Raw genomic sequence first — 22,306 nt, forward strand, 5'->3', positions numbered from 1 at the left:
CTTTAATGTAAAGATTATGTAAGTAGGGTGATGGATAAGAAACTAGTTTTCTCTACGAACCACATATAGCTTGTGCCATATTTGTGCCCATTCCCTCAGAGTGGCGCCTAACTCCAGTACCAGTGGTAGGTCTCCTGGGATAACTATTTCCTGCTGGCTGTAAGATGGGTGGAAGGAAGGAATGTACCAGATATTGGGTCCCATAGGTGCATCACATGCATCAAATCGTGCAAATAGGTCAAGTCACACATCCCATCCAATACAATCAATTTCTAATGACATAACAAGTGAGTGACACCTTACCCTGTCCCTTCAACTTTAGCCTCCTTTAGATGGATGTACGAGGCTGGAAAAATGCCCTATGAGATGAAACAGAAACGTAAACCTCTTCCTCAAATTATTTTCTAATTTTAAGGAAAAACCATGAATGGATAAACGGTTGTTGCCATACCTTCTGTGCTTTGTTCCGTATTGTGTACCCTCTATACCAGTCTGGGGAGATTAAAGATTGATATAGAGATATGACAGAGATATAGGGATAAATATAATAGATAGATAAGACCGATGAGAAGAGGACAAACTAGATACAGATGGTGATATTGACTGTTATATCTTTCAAAGGAATTTCATGAAACATTGCTGATTATTTTCAATCCATGTCTGGTATTGATAACAGCTTTAGTTCAATGTTTTACAAAGTTTCAGTGTTGAAACTGATACTTAGCGCGTGACAGCTTGTTGTACGTAAGAACGTGAAGCTAGAGTGATATGTTAGGGCATGTTGGCTGTTCATGCTCACCTTCAAATGTCTCAAGTATGTGTACAGTGTCTCCCACCTGGAGACACAGCTCCTGCTCTCTTCTGGAGTCATAATTATAGATTGCTGAGAGAGAATTGATAGGAGGGGGAGAGAAAATAGAGTCTTATTATGGCAGTTTTACTATGTGAAACAACATACAAACACAAAACAACAACCCCCAGCAAGCTCAACATACAGAAAGTGAAAACAGAAAAAAGATAAGAAAAGCCCAGCAAATCCTATAGACTTTGGCCTTTTCCCAGGTCATATCTGATAAAGGTACAGTATATTGTAGTCAGATATTTCTTGCGCTGTGAAAAAGCATGTTTGAGCTCGAGTAAGAGTAAACATTTTTTTATGAAATTACAGGTACATTCTCGTGGAATTCAAGGGTTGGCCTCATACTGGAAACCCAGTTTTAATTGAAAATGTCCCTCAAATGTCCCTCAATCTCTTGGATTTTCACTTCACTCTTAATTATAGCCTGTATCCATGATTAGGATTTTAGGACAGCCTGACCTCACATTTTAAATAAAGAGATGACTGACATTATCCTGTTATTTTTCATTCCCTGAGCCTGTGTTGGATGGAGTAAATGGAAAATGTTTTTCCAAATGTATTACAACATCCACACAGAGGAAAGCAGAGTGATGAGGGGATTGACATCATGTATCATTTATTCCTGAATCACCAAGCCATGGAGCCTATTGGATAAAGGTCACATTGTAAAGGGTATACGGCAGCCAACTGGTTCAGCAGAGTGCTCTGCCCTCCTCTGCTCTTCAGCTGCAACCCTGTGCTCCTCAGTTTGTTAACTTAATTTCCTTCCTAGAGGTGTTTGCTGCATCACCCTCCCTCCTTTTCACTGAAGGACACAAGTGAGAGACAGATCACAGAGCACAGCATGCTCTCTCTCACACACACACACACACACACACACACACACACACACACACACACACACACACACACACGTCATGACTTGAGTGAGCTGCAGTGCACATTGACTTTCATAACCTAGTACTCAGCATCCACCCTCTATTACAGAAACAAGGCAAGGAGCTCTGTCCTGACTTGCACAGTGATAATCCTTGTTGCCGGAGGCTAGGTCTCACTGCACGCTTCAACTGGCTAAGCTCATCACATCTCTGAATACCTCAAAACTAAACATAAATATTATTTCAGTAAGTATCCTTCCCATTTAATTGTATGCAGTTCCCCTCAAATGCAAATTAGTATGCGACTGTTCAACACTTCTTCTGTGAGAACAAATAGTACTAATTTAATATGTAGACCTGTGGGGAAAAGGTATATACAGTGCCTTCAGAAAGTATTCATACCCCTAGAATTATTCTACATTTTGTAGTGTTACAGCCAAAATTCAAAATGGATTTTTCTCACCCATCAACACACAAAGTCCCATAATGACAAAGTGAAAACATGTTTTCAGAAATGTTTACAAATCTATTGAAAATGAAATACAGAAATGACTCCAGAGAGAAGTGGTCATTTCCATGTTAAAGGACGCATATGTTGAATTGGGTGTCAAATGAAAGCGGAGCCTACAGTTTTCACAATTTCTGACATTTAATCCTAGTAATAATTCCCCGTCTTAGGTCAGTTAGGATCACCACTTTATTTTAAGAATGTGAAATGCCAGAAGAATATTAGAGAGAATGATTTATTTCAGCTTTTATTTCTTTCATCACAATCCCAGTGGGTCAGAAGTTTACATATACTCAATTAGTATTTGGTAGCATTGCCTTTAAATTGTTGAACATGGGTCAAATGTTTTGGGTAGCCTTCCACAAGCTTACCACAATAAGTTAGGTGCATTTTGGCCCATTCCTCCTGACAGAGCTGGTGTAACTGTTAAGGTTTTCTTCCGGTGAAGGAGAGGCGGACCAAAATGCAGCGTGGTTATTACGATACATGTTTAATAAAAGATAACCACGAACAAGACAAAACAATAAATGTGAAAACCTAAACAGCCTATTCTGGTGCAAACAGAGACAGGAACAATCACCCACGAAACACTCAAAGAATATGGCTGCCTAAATATGGTTCCCAATCAGAGACAACGATAAACACCTGCCTCTGATTGAGAACCACTCCAGGCAACCATAGACTTTTCTAGACAACCCCACTAACCACAATCCCATAACCTATAAAAAAAAACCTAGACAAAACACACCACATAAATAACCCATGTCACACCCTGGCCTGACCAAAATAATAAAGAAAACACAAAATACTATGACCAGGGCGTGACAGTAACTGAGTCAGGTTTCTAGGGCTCCTTGCTCGCACACGCTTTTTCAGTTCTGCCCACAAATTCTCTATAGGATTGAGGTCATGGCTTTGTGATAGCCACTCCAATACCTTCATTTTGTTGTCCTTAAGCCATTTTGCCACAACTTTGGAAGTATGCTTTGTGTCATTGTCCATTTGGAAGAACCATTTGCGATCAAGCTTTAACTTCCTGACTGATGTCTTGAGATATTGCTTCAATATATCCACATATTTTCCCTTCCTCATGAAGCCATCGATTTTGTGAAGTGCACCAGACCCTCCGGTAGCAAAGCACCCCAAAACAAGATGCTGCTTCACGGTTGGGATGGTGTTCTTCGGCTTGCAAGCCTCCCCCTTTTTCCTCCAAACATAACGATGGTCATTATGGCTAAACAGTTCCATTTTTGTTTCATCAGACCAGAGGACATTTCTCCAAAAAATAAGATATTTGTCCCCATGTGCAGTTGCAAACAGTAGTCCGGCTTTTTTATGGTGGTTTTGGAGCAGTGGCTTCTTCCTTGCTGTGCAGACATTCAGGTTATGTCGATATAGGACTCGTTTTACTGTGGATATAGATATCGTGTACCTGTTTCCTCAAGCATCTTCACAAGGTCCTTTGCTGTTGTTCTGGGATTGATTTGCACTTTTCGCACCAAGGTACGCTCATCTCTAGGAGACAGAATGCGTCTCGTTCCTGAGCGGTATGATGGCTATGTGGTCCCATGGTGTTTATACTTGCGTACCATTGTTTGTACAGATGAACATGGTACCTTCAGGCGTTTTTGAAATTGCTCCCAAGGATGAACCAGATTTTCCAATGATGTCAAGCTAAGAGGCACTGCGTTTGAAGGTAGGCCTTGAAATACATCCACAGGTACACCTCCAATTGACTCAAATTATGTCAATTAGCCTAACAGAAACGTCGAAAGCCATGACATAATTTTCTGGATTTTTCCAAGCTGTTTAAAGGCACAGTCAACTTAGTGTATGTAAACTTCTGACCCACTGGAATTGTGATACAGTGAATTATAAGTGAAATAATCTGTCTGTAAACAATTGTTGGAAAAATGACTTGTGTCATGCACAAAGTAGATGTTCTAACTGACTATAGTTTGTTAACAAGACATTTGTGGAGTGGTTGAAAAATGAGTTTTAATGACTCCAACCTAAGTGTATGTAAACTTCCAACTTCCACTGTATATGTTTGAGAAATTAAGGCATATATATAGTACCAGTCAAAAGTTTGGACACACCTACTCATTCAAGGGTTTTTCTTTACTTTTACGGCTTTTCCTTCACTCTGCGGTCCAACTCTTACCAAACCATCTAATTTGGGTTGAGGTCGGGTGATTGTGGAGGCAAGGTCATCTGATGCAGCACTCCATCACTCTCTTTCTTAGTCAAATAGCCCTTACACAGCCTGGATGTGTGTGGGGTCATTGTCCTGTTGAAAAACAAATGATTGTCCCACTAAGCGCAAACCAGATGGGATGGTGTATCGCTGCAGAATGATGTTGTAGCCATGCTGGTTAAGTGTGCCTTGAATTCTAAATAAATCACTGACAGTGTCACCAGCAAATCACCCCAACACCATCACACCAACTCAATGCTTCATGGTGGGAACCACACATGTGGAGATCATCCATTCACCTATTCTGCACCTCACAAAGACACGGTGGTTGGAACCAAAAATCTCAAATTTGGACTCATCAGACCAAAGGACAGATTTCCACCGGTCTAATGTCCATTGCTCGTGTTTCTTGGTTCAAGCAAGTATATTCTTATTATTGGTGTCCTCTGAACAGTTGATGTTGAGATGTGTCTGTTTCTTGAACTCTGTGAAGCATTTATTTGGGCTGCAATTTCTGAGGCTGGAAACTCTAATGAACGTATCCTCTGCAGCAGAGGTAACTCTGGGTCTTCCTTTCCTGTGGCGGTACTCATGAAAGCCAGTTCCATCATAGTGCTTGATGGTTTTTGCGACTGCACTTCAAGAAACGTTCAAATTTCTTGACATTTTCCGGATTGACTGAACTTCATGTCTTAAAGGCATACCTGTTCATTGAAATGCATTCCAGGTGACTACCTCATGAAGCTGGTTGAGAGAATGCCAAGAATATCCAAAGCTGTCATCAAGGCAAAGGGTGGATAATTTGAATAATCTCAAATATGAAATATATTTTGATTTGTTTAACATTGATTGGTTTAACCTATAAAATAGCACATATGGAATCATGTAGTAACCAAAAAAGTGTTAAATAAATTGGGGTGTATGTATGTACAGTCACTGTGGGAACGACATCCTTGATGCTCTTATTGATAAAGCCAGTGACTGATGTGGTGTACTCCTCAATGCCATTGGAATAATCCCAGAACATATTCCAGTCTGTGCTAGCAAAACAGTCCTGTAGTTTAGCATCTGCTTTATCTGGCCACTTTTTTATAGACCGAGTCACTGGTGCCTCCTGCATTCATTTTTGCTTGTAAGCAGGAATCAGGAAAATATAATTATTGTCAGATTTGCCAAATCGAGGGCGAGTGAGAGCATTGTACCAGTCTCTGTGTGTTGAGTAAAGGTGATCAAGTATTTTTCCCCTCTGGTTGCACATTTAAGATGCTGATAGAAATTAGGTAAAACTGATTTAAGTTTCCCTGCATTAAAGTCCCATGCCCGCCCTGTGTCCTCTATACCTGCATTCCTTTCTCTTGCCAATGACGGGGATTTTGGCCTTGTTGGGTGTCTGACGTACTTCCTGTGCGTCCTGCTTGTTGAAGAAAAAATCTTAGTCTAATCCGAGGTGAGTGATCGCTGTCCTGATATCCAGAAGCTCTTTTTTGCCGTAAGATTCGGTGGCAGAAACATTATGTACAAAATAAGTTTTTAAAAAACAACAAAAAACACATAATAGCACAATTGGTTAGGCACCCGTGGGGCGGCAGGTAGCCTAGTGGTTAGATAGTTTTTTAAAATGGCTGCCATTTCCTCCGCCGCCATTTTCAGGTCTCTCCAGAGATGTTTGATCGATTTCAAGTCCAAGCTCTGGCTGGGCCACTAAAGGACATTCAGAGACTTGTCCCGAAGCCACTCCTGCATTGTCTTGTCTGTGTGCTTACGGTCGTTGTCCTGTTGGAAGGTGAACCTTAGCCTCAGTCTGAGGTCCTGAGTGCACTGGAGCAGGTTTTCATCAAGGATCTCTCTGTACTTTGCTCCGTTCATCTTTCCCTCGATCCTGACAAGTCTCCCAGTCCCTGCTGCTGAAAAAATATCCCCACAGCAAGATGCTGCCACCACCATGCTTCACCGTAGAGATGATGACAGCTTTCCTCTAGACGTGATGCTTGGCATTCAGGCCAATGACTTCAATTTTGGTTTCATCAGACCAGAGAATCTTGTTACTCATGGTCTGAGAGTCTTTAGGTGCCTTTTGGCAAACCCCAAGTGGGCTGTCATGTGCCTTTTACTGAGGAATGGCTTCTGTCTGGCCACTTCACCATAAAGGCCTGATTGGTGTAGTGCTGCAAAAATTATCTCCACAGAGCAACTCTGGAGCTCTCTCAGAGTGAACATCGGGTTCTTGGTCACCTCCTTGACCAAGGCCCTTCTCCCCCGATTGCTCAATTTGACTGGGCGGCCAGCTCTAGGAAGAGTCCTGGTGGTTCCAAACTTCTTTTATTTAAGAATGATGGAGACCACTGTGTTCTTGGGGACCGTCAAAGCTGCAGAAATATTTTGGTACCCTTCCCCAGATCTGTGCCTCAATATAAACCTGTCTTGGAGCTCTAAGGATAATTCCTTCGACATCATGGCTTGGTTTTTGCTCTAACATGCACTGTCAACTGTGGGACCTTATATAGACAGGTGTATGACTTTCCAAATCATGTCCAATCAATTGAATTTACCACAGGTGGACTCCAATCAAGTTGTAGAAACTTTTCAAGTATGATCAATGGAAACAGGATGCACCTGAGCTCAATTTTGAGTCTCATAGCAAAGGGTGTGAATACTTATGTAAATAAGGTATTTCTGTTTTTTATTTTTTATACATTTGTGATCATTTCTAAAAACCTGTTTTCAATTTGTCATTATGAGATATTGTGTGTAGATTGATGAGGGAATTGTTTAATTTAATCAAATGTAAAACAAGTCTGTAACATAACAAAATGTGGAAAAAGTCAAGGGGTCTGAATACTGAACACTGAATGCATTTTTCAACCATTTCCCATCCTAAAAATTAGGAATAAACAAAAGCTTTGATTTCTTGTCAAACAGATGGAAAGGGGTATTAGAAATACATGAAAACACAATAATGTTGAAGTAAAGATCCCTGCCAACTAATATCAACACTGATATTTAGTTTGCAATAATATGTTTATGAAACATTGCCCTGTGCCTTAAAATTATGTTACTGGGGCCTCCCGGGTGGCGCAGTGGCACACTTCATCGCAGCGGCACACTGCATCGCAGTGCTAGCTGTGCCACCAGAGACTCTGGGTTCGCGCCCAGGCTCTGTCGCAGCCGGCCGCGACCGGGAGTTCCGTGGGGCGACGCACAATTGGCCTAGCATCGTCCGGGTTAGGCCGGTAGGGATATCCTTGTCTCATCGCGCACCAGCGACTGGCCACTGTGGCAAGACGGGCGCTGTGCGCGCTAACCAAGGTAGCCAGGTGCACGGTGTATCCTCCGACCCATTGGTGTGGCTGGCTTCCGGGTTGGATGCACGCTGTGTTAATAAGCAGTGTGGCTTGGTTGGGTTGTGTTTCGGAGGACGCATGGCTTTCGACCTTCGTCTCTCCCGAGCCCGTACGGGAGTTGTAGCGATGAGACAAGATAGTAATTACTAACAATTGGATAACACAAAATTGGGAAGAAAAGGGGGTAAAATTTCAATTAAAACCCATTTTAAAAATGTGTTACCAAAAACTCACATATTTGTTTTCTATTTTATCTCCCGCGTGAGGAGGGAGGACAATGGAAGTTCAAAGAAGTAACAAGTAAAGGTAGACCTATCAATTAGTTATAGGGTTTTTACTGATATCAATTTTGTTTATGAATTATGAAGTGATTAAAACTAAAAAGTCTCTTTCCAAATCGGTAACAGAATTTCATAACAATCGTTAACGTAATTTCTGCAATTGAATTGGCTACAATGTGAACTCATAATAGTCACAAACAGTTGGGTCAACTGCTACTGTCCTCCCTTCCACTAGCATACGGTTATGTTCAGCTGATGACTGTTATCTTTCTCTTTCTGTGTCTGGTGGTCAAAGCATTAGTGTGAAAAGTCTGGACAACCCTTCGCTCTCTCTCTCCCCCTCTTTTCTCTCTTTTTCCAATTAATGTCACTTCTCCCGGCTCTTACTGACGCCTACTCATGAGCCCCCTCTCTTTACATTTACTGTAACCAGCATCCTCACCCAGTGAGCACCGATTGACACTGGACGTCCATTGATGTTGAAGTTCAAATTTGATCAGTCCACCCTGGCCTTGATTTCAACATCCACAGACGTCGGTTTTTGGTCCGGACTTGCTCTGATTTCAACATCCACAGACATCTGGACCGGCCTTCATTTGAACCAAACATAGATGTCCATGAATGGTTCAGATTTGGTCTGGCCGAAATCTGAACCAATCATAGACGTCTATGTTTACAAGTTTGTACAGCATAGTACAGTACAGTAAAGTACAGTAAATAAAAGTAGAGTATAGTTAATTACAGAACAGTTCATTAAAGTACTGTACAGTAAAGAGAAGTAGAGTATAGTTCAGTACAGTAAAGAGAAGTAGAGTATAGTTCAGTACAGTACAGTAAAGAGAAGTAGATTATAGTTCAGTACAGTAAAGAGAAGTAGAGTATAGTTCAGTACAGTAAAGAGAAGTAGATTATAGTTCAGTACAGTACAGTAAAGAGAAGTAGAGTATAGTTCAGTACAGTACAGTAAAGACAAGTAGAGTATAGAGTTCAGTACAGTAAAGACAAGTAGAGTATAGTTCAGTACAGTGCAGCACAGTCCTGTAATTTAGAGTAGAGTTAAGTACTGTAGACAGTAGATCACACGAGTTGAGTACACTATAATGTACTCTACTCTACTGTACTTAACTATACTATACTTTACTGTACTCTGCTGAGCTTTACTGTGCTGTTCTTTGAAGTCCAAACTTGTGAAACATCGATGTCTGTGATTGGTTAAGATTTGGTCAGGACCAACCAAATTTGGTCTTGTTTGGTGGCGGAGCTCATTAGAAAAATAGCCAGTGGGTAGAATAATACCCACATATGCAAATTAGGATATTGCATATTTCCACCTTTGTGTACCTATTTAGGATATATCACTATGAAGAGAATGACATTCATATCCATAATTATGCATTTCTGTGTAGTACAGATCAGGGACCCATGATGAAAATCCATTAACACAATTCTGTTCCTGGATGTTAAACCCACTTCACTTACTGTAGTTCAGAAACCAAAATATTATATTTTTCAAACTCATGGTGTCATGTCATAGCTGACACCCTGTTCTTTCTGCAGACACCTTTGAATCTTAAAGGAAAACTACACCCCAAAACTATCTTTTAGTATTTGTTTCATTAGTCCATTGTTGATATAGTCCCAAAATGTTTTGCATGTCAGCGATCAAGTATGTATCTTGAAAACGTGATTGCTGACAAGCAAAATATTTTGGGACTATATCAACAATGGACTAATGAAACAAATACAAAAGTGTTGTTTTGGGGTGGAGTTTCCATTTAATAGGAGCAGAAAACATGGTCACATAAAAAAACTGAGGGAGATTTTACTGAGATTATGTTAGCAAACTTAGCATCTGCACAGTTCTTCTAGTAAATGTGCTTTTGTAACAATGTCAGTGTAAATTGTTAAAAATAGTCCTTGTGCATAGAGTTGTATGGTTTGTTAAACTTTGAAATCAATGTTTTTGTTTGGCATACATTTAAAGTGTCTGCGCACAGTAACAGTGGAATTGTCCGGGTGCCATTCAGTCCTATAGAGGATGCAAATAATAGAATTCATCATGGCATCAAACCTCATCAAAACATGTCCTTATTCTTAGTTAAAACTCCCTCTGCCAACTCAGAAACAATAGCCTTTATATAAAAAAAAAAACAAAGAAATGACATCTCCCTCTTGTCACGCAGATAGTGACAATGGCCCGTTTCACCAACTTGACACAGTTTTGACTGTGTCCAAGGCCAGGCTGGCAACAGCGGAGCTGTGCCAGTGAAAATAATCAAACCAAGCGTGTTGTGATGCAGCAATACTGTCACTGCTCAAGTGCTACTGTCTGTGCCTTAGTATGGTTCACTAGTGCAGCTCCTTCACAATGTTGTGCACTTCAACCTGTGACATCTCTGGCTGGCAGGTTATAGATCAGGTATGGCCCTATGATATATATATATTTTTTTTTACTCAGTCAGGGTCTCAACTTACTGGTGTGAGTTAGAATAGTAGAAAACACAAGGCTCAATTTCGAAATTTGGTAGTGCATCAGCAATTTTTCTCTTATTATGTCAGTCATAGTGACTGATAGTTGGTCAATTAGCCCATGTCAGCTAAATATTTTTAGATCGGTAACTTAGTTTAGTGGCCAGCTATCTAAACTTGTTTTCCTGGTTGAATTACTGGCTGGGGGGATGGATGTGAGTACACAGACCCGCGAGCAACTGTAACGGTTCTCTTGTGGTGAAGGAGAGTCGGACCAAAATGCAGCGTGTAGATTGCGATCCATGTTTAATCAAACAAACGTAACACGAATACACACAAAACACTACAAAACAATAAACGTAACGAAAACCGAAACAGCCTATACTTGTGTCAACTAACACAGCGACAGGAACAAAGACACTAAGAACAATCACCCACACCAAACTCAAAGAATATGGCTGCCTAAATATGGTTCCCAATCAGAGACAACGATAAACACCTGCCTCTGATTGAGAACCACTTCAGACAGCCATAGACTTATCTAGAACACCCCACTAGCTACAATCCCCCATATATACACACCACATACAAAAACCCATGCCACACCCTGGCCTGACCAAATAAATAAAGATAAACCCAAAATACTTCGACCAGGGCGTGACAGAACCCCCCCCTAAGGTGCGGACTCCCGAACGCACCTCAAAACAAATAGGGAGGGTCCGGGTGGGCGTCTGTCCATGGTGGCGGCTCCGGCGCAGGACGTGGACCCCACTCAATTAATGTCTTAGTCCCCTCTCGTCCCTGGATAGTCCACCCTCGCCGCCGACCATGGCCTAGTAGTCCTCACCAAGAAACCCACTGGACTGAGGAGCAGATCGGGACTGAGGGGCAGCTCGGGACTGTGGCAGCTCGGGACTGTGGGGAAGCTCAGGAGTGAGAGGAAGCTCAGGCATGTAGATAAATCTACCAGATCCCGGCAGATCCTGGCGGATCTGGCAGATCCTGGCCGATCTGGCAGATCCTGGCCGACTGGCGGATCTGGCAGATCCTGGCCGACTGGCGGATCCTGGCCGACTGGCGGATCCTGGCGGATCCTGGCCGACTGGCGGATCCTGGCGGATCCTGGCCGACTGGCGGATCCTGGCGGATCCTGGCCGACTGGCGGATCCTGGCGGATCCTGGCCGACTGGCGGATCCTGGCGGATCCTGGCCGACTGGCGGATCCTGGCGGATCCTGGCCGACTGGCGGATCCTGGCGGATCCTGGCCGACTGGCGGATCCTGGCGGATCCTGGCGGATCCTGGCCGACTGGCGGATCCTGGCGGATCCTGGCCGACTGGCGGATCCTGGCGGATCCTGGCCGACTGGCGGATCCTGGCGGATCCTGGCCGACTGGCGGATCCTGGCGGATCCTGGCCGACTGGCGGATCCTGGCCGACTGGCGGATCCTGGCCGACTGGCGGATCCTGGCGGATCCTGGCCGACTGGCGGATCCTGGCCGACTGGCGGATCCTGGCCGACTGGTGGATCCTGGCCGACTGGCGGTTCTGGCAGATCCAGGCCGACTGGCGGTTCTGGCAGATCCCGGCCGACTGGCGGATCTGGAAGAGTCTGGTTGACTGGCAGATCTGGAAGAGTCTGGTTGACTGGCAGATCTGGAAGAGTATGGCTGACTGGCAGATCTGGAAGAGTATGGCTGACTGGCAGATCTGGAAGAGTCTGGCTGACTGGCAGATCTGGAAGAGTCTGGCTGACTGGCAGATCTGGAGGAGTCTGGCTGACTGGCAGATCTGGAGGAGTCTGGCTGACTGGCAGATCTGGAAGAGTCTGGCTGACTGGCAGATCTGGAAGAGTCTGGCTGACTGGCAGATCTGGAAGAGTCTGGCTGACTGGCAGATCTGGAAGAGTCTGGCTGACTGGCAGATCTGGAAGAGTCTGGCTGACTGGCAGATCTGGAAGAGTCTGGCTGACTGGCAGATCTGGAGGAGTCTGGCTGACTGGCAGATCTGGAAGAGTCTGGCTGACTGGCAGATCTGGAAGAGTCTGGCTGACTGGCAGATCTGGAAGAGTCTGGCTGACTGGCAGATCTGGAAGAGTCTGGCTGTCTGGAAGAGTCTGGCTGACTGGCAGATCTGGAAGAGTCTGGCTGACCTGGTTGACTGGCAGATCTGGAAGGGTCTGGTTGACTAGCAGATCTGGAAGGGTCTGGTTGACTAGCAGATCTGGAAGGGTCTGGCTGACTGGCGGATCTGGAAGAGTCTGGCTGACTGGCGGATCCTGGCAGACTGAAAGATCTGGCTGCTCCATGCTGACTGGCGTCTCTGGCTGCTCCACGCTGACTGGCGGCTCTGGCTGCTCCATGTAGGCTGACAGCGCTGGCGGCTTCTTACAGACTGGCAGCTCTGGCGGCTCCGTGCAGACTGGCAGCTCCTTGCAGACTGGCAGCTCCTTGCAGACTGGCAGCTCCTTGCAGACTGACAGCTCTGGCTGCTCCATGCAGACTGACATCTCTGGCTGCTTCATGCAGACTGACATCTCTGACTGCTCCATGCAGACTGACAGCTCTGACTGCTCCATGCAGACTGACAGCTCTGACTGCTCCATGCAGACTGACAGCTCTGACTGCTCCATGCAGACTGACAGCTCTGGCTGCTCCATGCAGACTGACAGCTCTGGCTGCTTCATGCAAACTGACAGCTCTGGCTGCTCCATGCAGACTGACAGCTCTGGCTGCTTCATGCAGACTGGCAGCTCTGGCTGCTTCATGCAGACTGGCAGCTCTGGCTGCGCTGAACAGGCGGGAGACTCCGGCAGAGCTGTAGAGGAGGAAGGCTCTGGCTGCGCTGAACAGGCGGGAGACTCCTGCAGCGCTGTGTCGGAGGAAGGCTCTGGCTGAGCTGAACAGGCGGGAGACTCCGGCAGCGCTGGAGATGAGGAAAGCTCTAACAGCGCTAGATAGGCGGGAGACTCCGGCAGCGCAGGAGAGGATAAAGGCTCCGACAGCGCTGGAGAGGCGAGGCGCACTGTAGGCCTGATGCGTGGTGCTGGTACTGGTGGTACTGGACCGAGGTCACGCACAGGAAGCCTGGTGCGGGGAGCTGCTACCGGAGGGCTGGGGTGTGGAGGTGGTACTGGATAGACCGGACCGTGCAGGCGCACTGGAGCTCTTGAGCACCGAGCCTGCCCAACCTTACCTGGCTCGATGCCCACTCTAGCCCGGCCGATCCGAGGAGCTGGAATATACCTCACCGGGCTATGCACCCGCACTGGGGACACCGTGCGCACCACTGCATAACACGGTGCCTGCCCGGTCTCTCTAGCCCCCCGGTAAGCACAGGGAGTTTGCGCAGGTCTCCTACCTACTCCCTCTGAGCCCCCAAGAATTTTTTGGGGCTGACTCCCGGGCTTCCATCCGCTCTGCCGTGCTAGCTCCTCATAATGCCGCCTCTCTGCTTTTGCTGCCTCCAGCTCGGCTTTGGGGCAACAATAATCTCCAGGCTGATCCCAGGGTCCTTTACCGTCCAGTTCCTCCTCCCATGTCCATTTCTCCAGGTGGTGCAACCTCTCCCACTGTAGCTGCTGCTGCTCCTGCTGCCTCTTCTCCTGTTTCACCTTTGGGCGGCTACACTCCCCTGGTTTAGCCCAGGGTCCTCTCCCGTCGAGGATCTCCTCCCATGTCCAGAAATCCTTCTTACGCATCTCCTCTTTGGGCTGCTCCTGCCTGTTGACACGCTGCTTGGTCCGTTTGTGGTGGGTGATTCTGTAACGGTTCTCTTGTGGTGAAGGAGAGTTGGACCAAAATGCAGCGTGTAGATTGCGATCCATGTTTAATCAAACAAACGTAACACGAATACACACAAAACACTACAAAACAATAAACGTAACCAAAACCAAAACAGCCTATACTTCTGTCAACTAACACAGCGACAGGAACAAAGACACTAAGGACAATCACCCACACCAAACTCAAAGAATATGGCTGCCTAAATATGGTTCCCAATCAGAGACAACGATAAACACCTGCCTCTGATTGAGAACCACTTCAGACAGCCATAGACTTATCTAGAACACCCCACTAGCTACAATCCCCCATATATACACACCACATACAAAAACCCATGCCACACCCTGGCCTGACCAAATAAATAAAGATAAACACAAAATACTTCGAACCAGGGCGTGACAGCAACTGCGACCCTTATGATGAGTTCCATTTTTTTTGTGGCCCCCACCCCCATCAAACTGGCCCATCCCTCTATTAGATGAACAACACAAAAACTCAGCAAAATCCTACCAGCTCTCTCTGACCTAGTCAAAGATTGAAATACATGTGTGCGCTGATGAGTGATGATGAAATGTATGTATGCATTTATATCAATAAAGTGTCCATTTTGTACTTCTATTTTTGCAATAACACCCTCTACACTAGCACAGACATTAGTCCATGAGTGAGTGGTTTGACTTATTTCTTTTTTTTACTAGGGCTTAGCAGCAATGGACACATAACAAGCTTCAAGGATGTTCTGATTCGATCAGCATTTCACAAACATAACTGAAGGTAGTGTCTGTTTCAAACTGTATCTAACCAAATAAGAATAAACCAATCAGCAGTTACATGGAGTCATCTGTCATATTCAAAATTGAGAAGATAGAAACAAAAATATAATATAACAACAAGAAAAACTATGACTTCAGTAACCCTGAGAAAATGACACCTCTGTCTGTGGTCTTTACAAAACAACAAAAGACGAACAGGAACTTCCACAGAGGTATGTTACTTTTGGTGCTAGCAAGCCGAGTAAAGGGCATTCCTTACTAGAATATTGTTATTTTTAGAATTATACCACTACAAACAAAGTTAAAACCCAAATAAGTGTTAGAACAAAATGAACATACATGATGAGCTCTAAATCATTCTTCGAGATTATGGTTATTTTCTGTCCTGCTGAATACAGATATCTGTATGCCTATCATATTTACACATCTTAATGTTTTGTAAACAATGGAGGAAAACCAACCAGGTGATAACTTTTGATACATTTTCACTTAACTATGTTTTGATAAGAATCTATGAAAGGCGTTACTGCTTGATACAGTGACAACATCAACCAAAGAACCTTGCAGGTACCAATAAACTGCTCTATTACAGTGTACTGACGTCAACATACTCGCTGAAACAGTTCCCCATTCGCTTTGCTTTACCTTGAGGGCGTGTATCCACACACACACATCATGCCCTAACTGAAGTGATTCATGTAGTAGGCTATGTGACTTGGTATTTTCATGATATCTGAAATGTCTAGTAATAGATTACTTACACAATTTCTACAATATATGGGCCGCAAGAACGTTTCACCTGGTTATCACACAAACGTTTACACACAACGTGTAGCATGGCTCTAAATCACTTTAGAGTCGAACCTCTTGATTTACGGATTGCTACTATATGGACATAAGGCGCACGAAATTTATTAATATCTATCCAACATTAACTTTCTTTCAGTGATCCCTATACATCCAACATGTGTGACATATTCCAGGTAGCTTAACTTCGACCTTTCCTAAAGCTTCCTACATAACTTCCAAGTTTAATAGGCTTGGCCAACTAGCTAAATAATTAAAACTGCTGTGTGAAAACAGCCCTTTTGTAAATAAGACGATATAATTGTCTAACTTACCAACGCCATATTTCTCTTTTTTTGTTGGAATCCAGCGGGTCATTGTGGGGAAATGATAAATAAATAAATAAATAAGTGAACTGCTGGGCGGATAATACTTTTCTAGTCCTAAACACTACAGTTCCGCCATCATGACTTCAAAAGGGGGGAGGGGCGAAATCTAGGACGCTATGTATGCAATTGAATCCAGCAGCGGAGCGTTGCCGTATAGGGATGCGTAATTTGCGTGAAACGGTCATTCAATTACCAAATTGTGCCAATATGCCAACAATATCAATAAGAACAATGTTACACAACCATACTTCAAATAAGTGATAATAGTAACCTACACTACACTGTCTAGTAGGCTAGTGGGCTACCTTTCACCATGAGTACATGGTGCAAAAGCAAACTGTATGGACACATGACAGAAGATGTAATTGCCACAACTAGAAGTATAAAAACGTTTTGATTTGACGTGATTCAACCATTAACTGTTTTATGTTCCTCAGGGTCGGGAATGTGAGGAATCCACTCCTTGTCATACTGCACAGTCTTTAGTGGACACTGACAGAGGGTGTGGTATGTGTGTTTGTAACAGTAGCCTGCTCTATCATCAGGTTCACACTGTTTATATTTTAGAGGATGAGTCTGTGTGAGGTTACCATTCATGCATTATGTATGTTTGCATCAATGCATGCATTCATTATGATATTTTATTTATGACAATGGGCAGAGATGCCACACTCTCCCCCTCTCCACCCAATGAAGCCATCTGCAGCTGCTTAGTGGATCAGGCCTGTTATTCTACTTAGCCATTTGTCTTCACATCATGTGTTGCTGATAGCACTTAACAGAACAACCAAATGTTGCTGTCAATAACCATTAGCCATCCATTTACTTTGCTGTTCCCCTTGACAGCTTGATTTAGCTCTCACTATTTGGATTGTGATTTCTCTGTGTATTCTGTGCAATTGCTATTAGGTTTTAAGCATTAAACATTATTTGGGTTTTGCCAACCATCACAGATTATATCTTGATTTGATTCTGCAAAATGTCATATTCCCATGGAAACAGCAGGGTAACTGCAGATGGCATGAGTAGTCAGCCCTTGGAATTATTGCTACAGTTTCTGGTACATATTTACATAGCACTTACAACTGCTATGCATGTTTGTGGCATGCACAATACAAAGGATTTGCAATTAAAATCACAATAGAGAAAAACTGAGTAGAATTAATCTTAAACAATTATTCGATGTCGAGAGGAGGTTTAGCTACAATTAATGTTTGTTTTTTTTGCTTGGGAAATGAGTATGGACATTTTTTGCAGAATATACTGTTGTGCTGCATGATTTATGTGGCTGAATACAATTAAAAAAGAGAGAGTGCTTTAGACTTGCATGGATTAAAATAATACATCTAAATCTACAGAAATGTTCAGCTCTCTCACAAGCCCCATGTAAGAGGTTCTAGATGAGAGAGGTGAGGGAGCCATGGTGCTGTATCCCCTGTCAATGCCAGACAACTCCACTGGGGACAGAGTGACTGGACTAAGGGAGGGGAAGAGAAGTTTGTTGTTACAAATCTATTGCATATAAAAATGTCAACATGCAGTTACACAAATCAGCTAACGTACCTACACTGTAATTACACTGTACACCTTCCCTCTTTGTTTGACTTGTTCATTGTCTGTTTTGCTTTACTAAGCTGCCTCATCTAAGCGATTAAAATACTGGACCACTGACGGTTTATGTAAGTTCTTTTGAATAATTTGACACAGTTTTGTTGGATCTGAGCATTTTTGGTTGAGTGATTTGTGTATTCTTAAAAATGCACAGGAACATCCCAATGTGCATCACAAATACAGTGAGCCAGCAGAAGGTCATGTTGGATTCAGGCAGATGTATTGGACTAGCAATGAATCAAAGCCCATTTCTAAATTCAGAGTAGGCCTTACTTTGCATAGTGTAAACAACTAGGCTAGGTCTGCAGATCTTTAGTAATATTCAGGTGTACACTTTTGCCATGTAAAAAACTTCTACAAATATAATCACAAACAGAAGTGGAATCCTTTCATTTATTTATATAAAAAAGATCCTTTGACATTGTCACGCCCTGACCTTAGAGAGCCTTTTTATTTCTCTATTTGGTTAGGTCGGTGTGTGATTTGGGTGGGCATTCTAGTTTTTCTATTTCTTTGTTGGCCCGGTATGGTTCCCAATCAGAGGCAGCTGTCTATCGTTGTCTCTGATTGGGGATCATACTTAGGCAGCCCTTTCCCACCTTAGATTGTGGGATCTTGTTTTTGCATAGTTGCTATCTAGCCCTGCAGAACGTCACGGTCGATTTTGTTGTTTTGTCGGAGTTTAGTATTAGAAATCATGAACACTTTCCACGCTGCGCTTTGGTCTCATTCATCTAAAGATGTACGTAACAGACATACCAGAGACCATTCAAATGAAAAGGAATTCCACAAGCTGTGAATAAGGAAGACAATATTGCCATCATGTGACAGCAAGTGGATTTACAACTATTATGAAACGGATACCTCTTATTCCGATTTTATGATTGTGCTTGAGTCATGGTATTATGAGGTGATATTCATAATCACAATAAGCTTATGAGAGACAGATTCAGGCTCAATAGGGCATTGTGTATAATTGTTTACGGAACATTCTACCAACTCAGGGGCAAGCTTATTGTAAGCATTATGTAAGCATGACATGTATTGGCATCTCAGGTTGAGTCGAAAAGGTGTAGGTCGATGAATCAGTTAAGCACACGGGATGTGTGTCCATTCCTCACTTAAGTCAGGCTCTGATTAGAAAAACTGCCTGTACCCTCCACTTCTCACCCAGTGCTCTAGTTTAGATTGGATTTCATCACACGCCAGGCCTGCATTTATTAAAAACTCCTTGAGAGAAAGCATGACTGTGAACATACTCTTTTTCTGTCATCCCGAACAACAAGACAACCTTTATGGTTATCAGAGACAGGGGTAAACAGATTGAACGGTGAGTACTGTACCCTATCTATGGTGCTTTGGGGGTACAATGTTAACAGAAACAGGTGTACAAGTATAGTTACTGCCAGGATTGTAGGACTTAAAGAACAATCGCTTTCATTGTCTTGTGGTCTCAAGTGAAAGACAGAGCTGGAAGAGCGTAAACAGCCTTATAGGAGCCCAGAGAGATAGGGGTTGGGAGGATTATCTCTACTGGCTAGTCTATCATTCCTCTCTTCATTTCCGTCTGGTGGGGTCTTCGCTGCTCTGCCTCAGACTGGCTTACATGTGGTAAACCAACACTAACTTGACATTCATATTTTACTTATTGAATTTTACATGTTTATTTTGACATATGGGTCAAATAGAGATAAATAGTACTTAACTATTGGTGTTTTCATATTTAGTCTACCAAATGGATTTATGTGGATTTTGGTAATGTGTAACTACAGTATATACTGAGCATTCCAAACATTAGGAACACGGGAAACTGTTGAGCGTGAAAAACACACCAGCATTGCAGTTCTTGACACAAATCGGTGTGCTTGGGACCTACCACCATACCCCGTTCAAAGGCTCTTAAATCTTTTCTCTTGCCCATTCACCATCCGAATGGCACATATACACAATCCATGTTTCAATTATCGCAAGGTTTAAAAATCATCCTTTAATTTGTCTCATCCCTTTCATCTACACTAATTGAAGTGGATTTAACAAGTGACATCAATAATGGATCATAGCTTTCACCTGGATTCAACTGGTCAGTCTATGTCATGGAAAGAGCAGGAGTTCTTAATGTTTTGTACACTCATTGTATATTAAGAATTCTATTTCCCTTCTCTTTTCTTATCACAGGCCTAATCGCAAGATATTGCTGCCTGAGCTATAAACACTGTCTGTTCCTTACTTGTCAACAAGGTAGCGGACTACAGCATCTGCATCAGAAGACGATCATAATCAACTCTTGTCCTCCAACAATCTGTTCCAAGATAAGACCATGAGTTCACCAGTGATCCCTTATATGATCCCTTCTCCCAAGGATGTTTCAGCATCACTCCTGTGGACCAAGGAGGCTAAAATGCATATGAGTAGTGAGGATCCAGCTGTGGGTTCAAGCCCATATCATGTTTTCAGGTCCCAGTGACAGAAGTGCACTCAGGGTTCAGGTGGATCCCTGGGCCCCATGCCCAGGCTGGGCTATGCCAAACGCAGGCTCAGGTATCACCTGCTATCAGAGGCTTTCACCTGCCTGCCCAACAGGGGAAAGTGATTGCTTTGGCCCTCCAGCGATGGGCTGAGGTAGCTCCACTCTCCTTTTTATTTAACCTTTATTTAACTAGGAAAGCCATTGAAGAACAAATTCTTATTTACAATGACGGCCTACCCCAGCCAAACCCAGACAATGCTGGGTCAATTGTGCGCCACCATATGGGACTCTCAATCACAGCCAGATGTGATACAGCCTGGATTCAAACCAGGCTGTAGTGACGCCTCTTGCACTGAGATGCAGTGCCTTAGAGCGCAGCGCCATTCGGGAGCCTCTTTTCAGGAGGATCCTACTTCTCCTGGGGCAGAGATGTATTTCCTTCTGGGCTTTGGCACAGGTTTTACAGACACGCTCTGAATTTTACTGTATGATGCATAGCCATTGGTGTTCCCCAAGTTTATGGTATTCCATAGTGCTTACATATTGAATCTACTTTTTTCTATTTTCTTCCTTCCTGTGAGAGATGTGCTCAGAACATAGCGATAGACAGATTACTCATCTTTGTATCTGTGCCATTATAGCGTCTGTGACACATGGGCAGCGCCATTGCGTCTATTTCTAGTTTAAAGTAGTCCATGTTTCTTCTTCATTGGCTGATTGCTCCCAACTCATAGGAATCCCCACCCAGTCGACTACTTCAAAATGGTGGAAGCACACAATGTCCATGTTAAAACGTTATATCCATGAGTCTTCTATCTATCTCTATGGCTCAGACCAGCCTCCCTTTGGTCTGTGTTTTTGTGTTTCTGACCCTCCGTCTTCAGGACATCACCTAGGCTGTCCTTTGTTGTTCGATGGAACAGGAGGAGAAGTTGCACATACAGCCCAGCCAGGACAGATCCACCTGGATGATGATGAAGTCTACAGTGTTTTTCCATCCAACCATGGGGTCAATCGGCTGTTGGTACAGTAGGCTATACACATTCAACGTGGCACACATTTGTTTCTCAGTGTGATGTGAAATTCAGAATGTTTAGCTTTTTGTTTTAAATGCAGGTTTTGCTGCATGACACAGGACATGTACTGAGACTGCCCCACTTCTCTTCCCCTGACTCTGTGATGCACTCTCTGTACCCCAATGACAGCCTTATGGAGATGGGTTGTGAGGACTGAAAGGCCATACAAGGTCATAGGTAATGTGTACTGGGAGTATACTGGGAGAATACAAAACACACTATGTAACACCCATTTGTCTCTTCTTTCAGGCCAGTGAGAGGGTTCCTTTGACACTGTCTTTGATTGGGTGAGGAGGGTGCCCAGTGACAACCGCAGAGGCAGACCTCGCTAAGACAACCCCAGGAGTAGTGCAGCAGGGTTGGAAGGGGCTTCCTCAGGATGGAGTAGATGCCCACCTCATGACCATGACAGGGTATACTTCTTTAAGTGGCAATCAGCAATTGAAACAATAACAAAGCGCCCTCCCCACCGTTTTGGTAAAAAGCTGAGGGATAGGGCTGGAGAAATTTCTCAAGGGCATTTAGTTCTGTTGCTCCAGTGATTTGCAGGACTCTGATGGGCAGCTGATCACTCAGGGTTTCCCTGGCATCACAGAAACCCTGGACACAGCAACATTTCACCAGCACTATCGACTGGTCCATTTCCTAAAGGTCATCAGGTCGGTAATTTTGTCAACATGTATTGAAATACATTAATGTTAGCAAATGGCTTTGTCAACTAAGGTGAATGAGGTATTTTGGGGGAATATTCTTTAAATTGTAGTATTTACATTATCTAGGTGTGGGGGTTCAATGTGTCCAATCATCAAGTACAGGAGAGGTACCCCACATGTTTAGAGCATTTTCCATGCTTTTGACCCAAATGATCATCCACAAGGTTGGTGTTA

General features: G+C 43.7%; 1 protein-coding gene and 1 non-coding gene across 3 annotated transcripts in view; both read right to left on the reverse strand.

Annotated features, from left to right (window-relative positions):
• The window catches only part of LOC112248446 (dedicator of cytokinesis protein 5), a 55,174-nt gene extending 38,820 nt beyond the window's left edge, over positions 1-16,354 (reverse strand). For both annotated transcript variants that reach the window (XM_024417471.2, XM_024417470.2), the window contains exons 1-5: positions 16,212-16,354; positions 800-883; positions 452-492; positions 304-359; positions 61-157 (exon numbers count right to left, since the gene is read on the reverse strand). In XM_024417471.2, the coding sequence (XP_024273239.1) occupies positions 61-157; positions 304-359; positions 452-492; positions 800-883; positions 16,212-16,254 (321 nt within the window). In that variant the 5' untranslated portion in view covers positions 16,255-16,354. The remainder of the gene's footprint in view (positions 1-60; positions 158-303; positions 360-451; positions 493-799; positions 884-16,211) is intronic.
• A 1,270-nt stretch (positions 16,355-17,624) lies between these two features.
• Positions 17,625-17,757, reverse strand: LOC112249779. The gene has a single exon (XR_002953438.1). It is a non-coding gene; the product is annotated as a small nucleolar RNA SNORA49 (small nucleolar RNA).
• Positions 17,758-22,306: the final 4,549 nt, after the last annotated feature.

Source organism: Oncorhynchus tshawytscha, linkage group LG04 (genome assembly GCF_018296145.1).
Source record: "Oncorhynchus tshawytscha isolate Ot180627B linkage group LG04, Otsh_v2.0, whole genome shotgun sequence".
Taxonomy (NCBI): domain Eukaryota; kingdom Metazoa; phylum Chordata; class Actinopteri; order Salmoniformes; family Salmonidae; genus Oncorhynchus; species Oncorhynchus tshawytscha.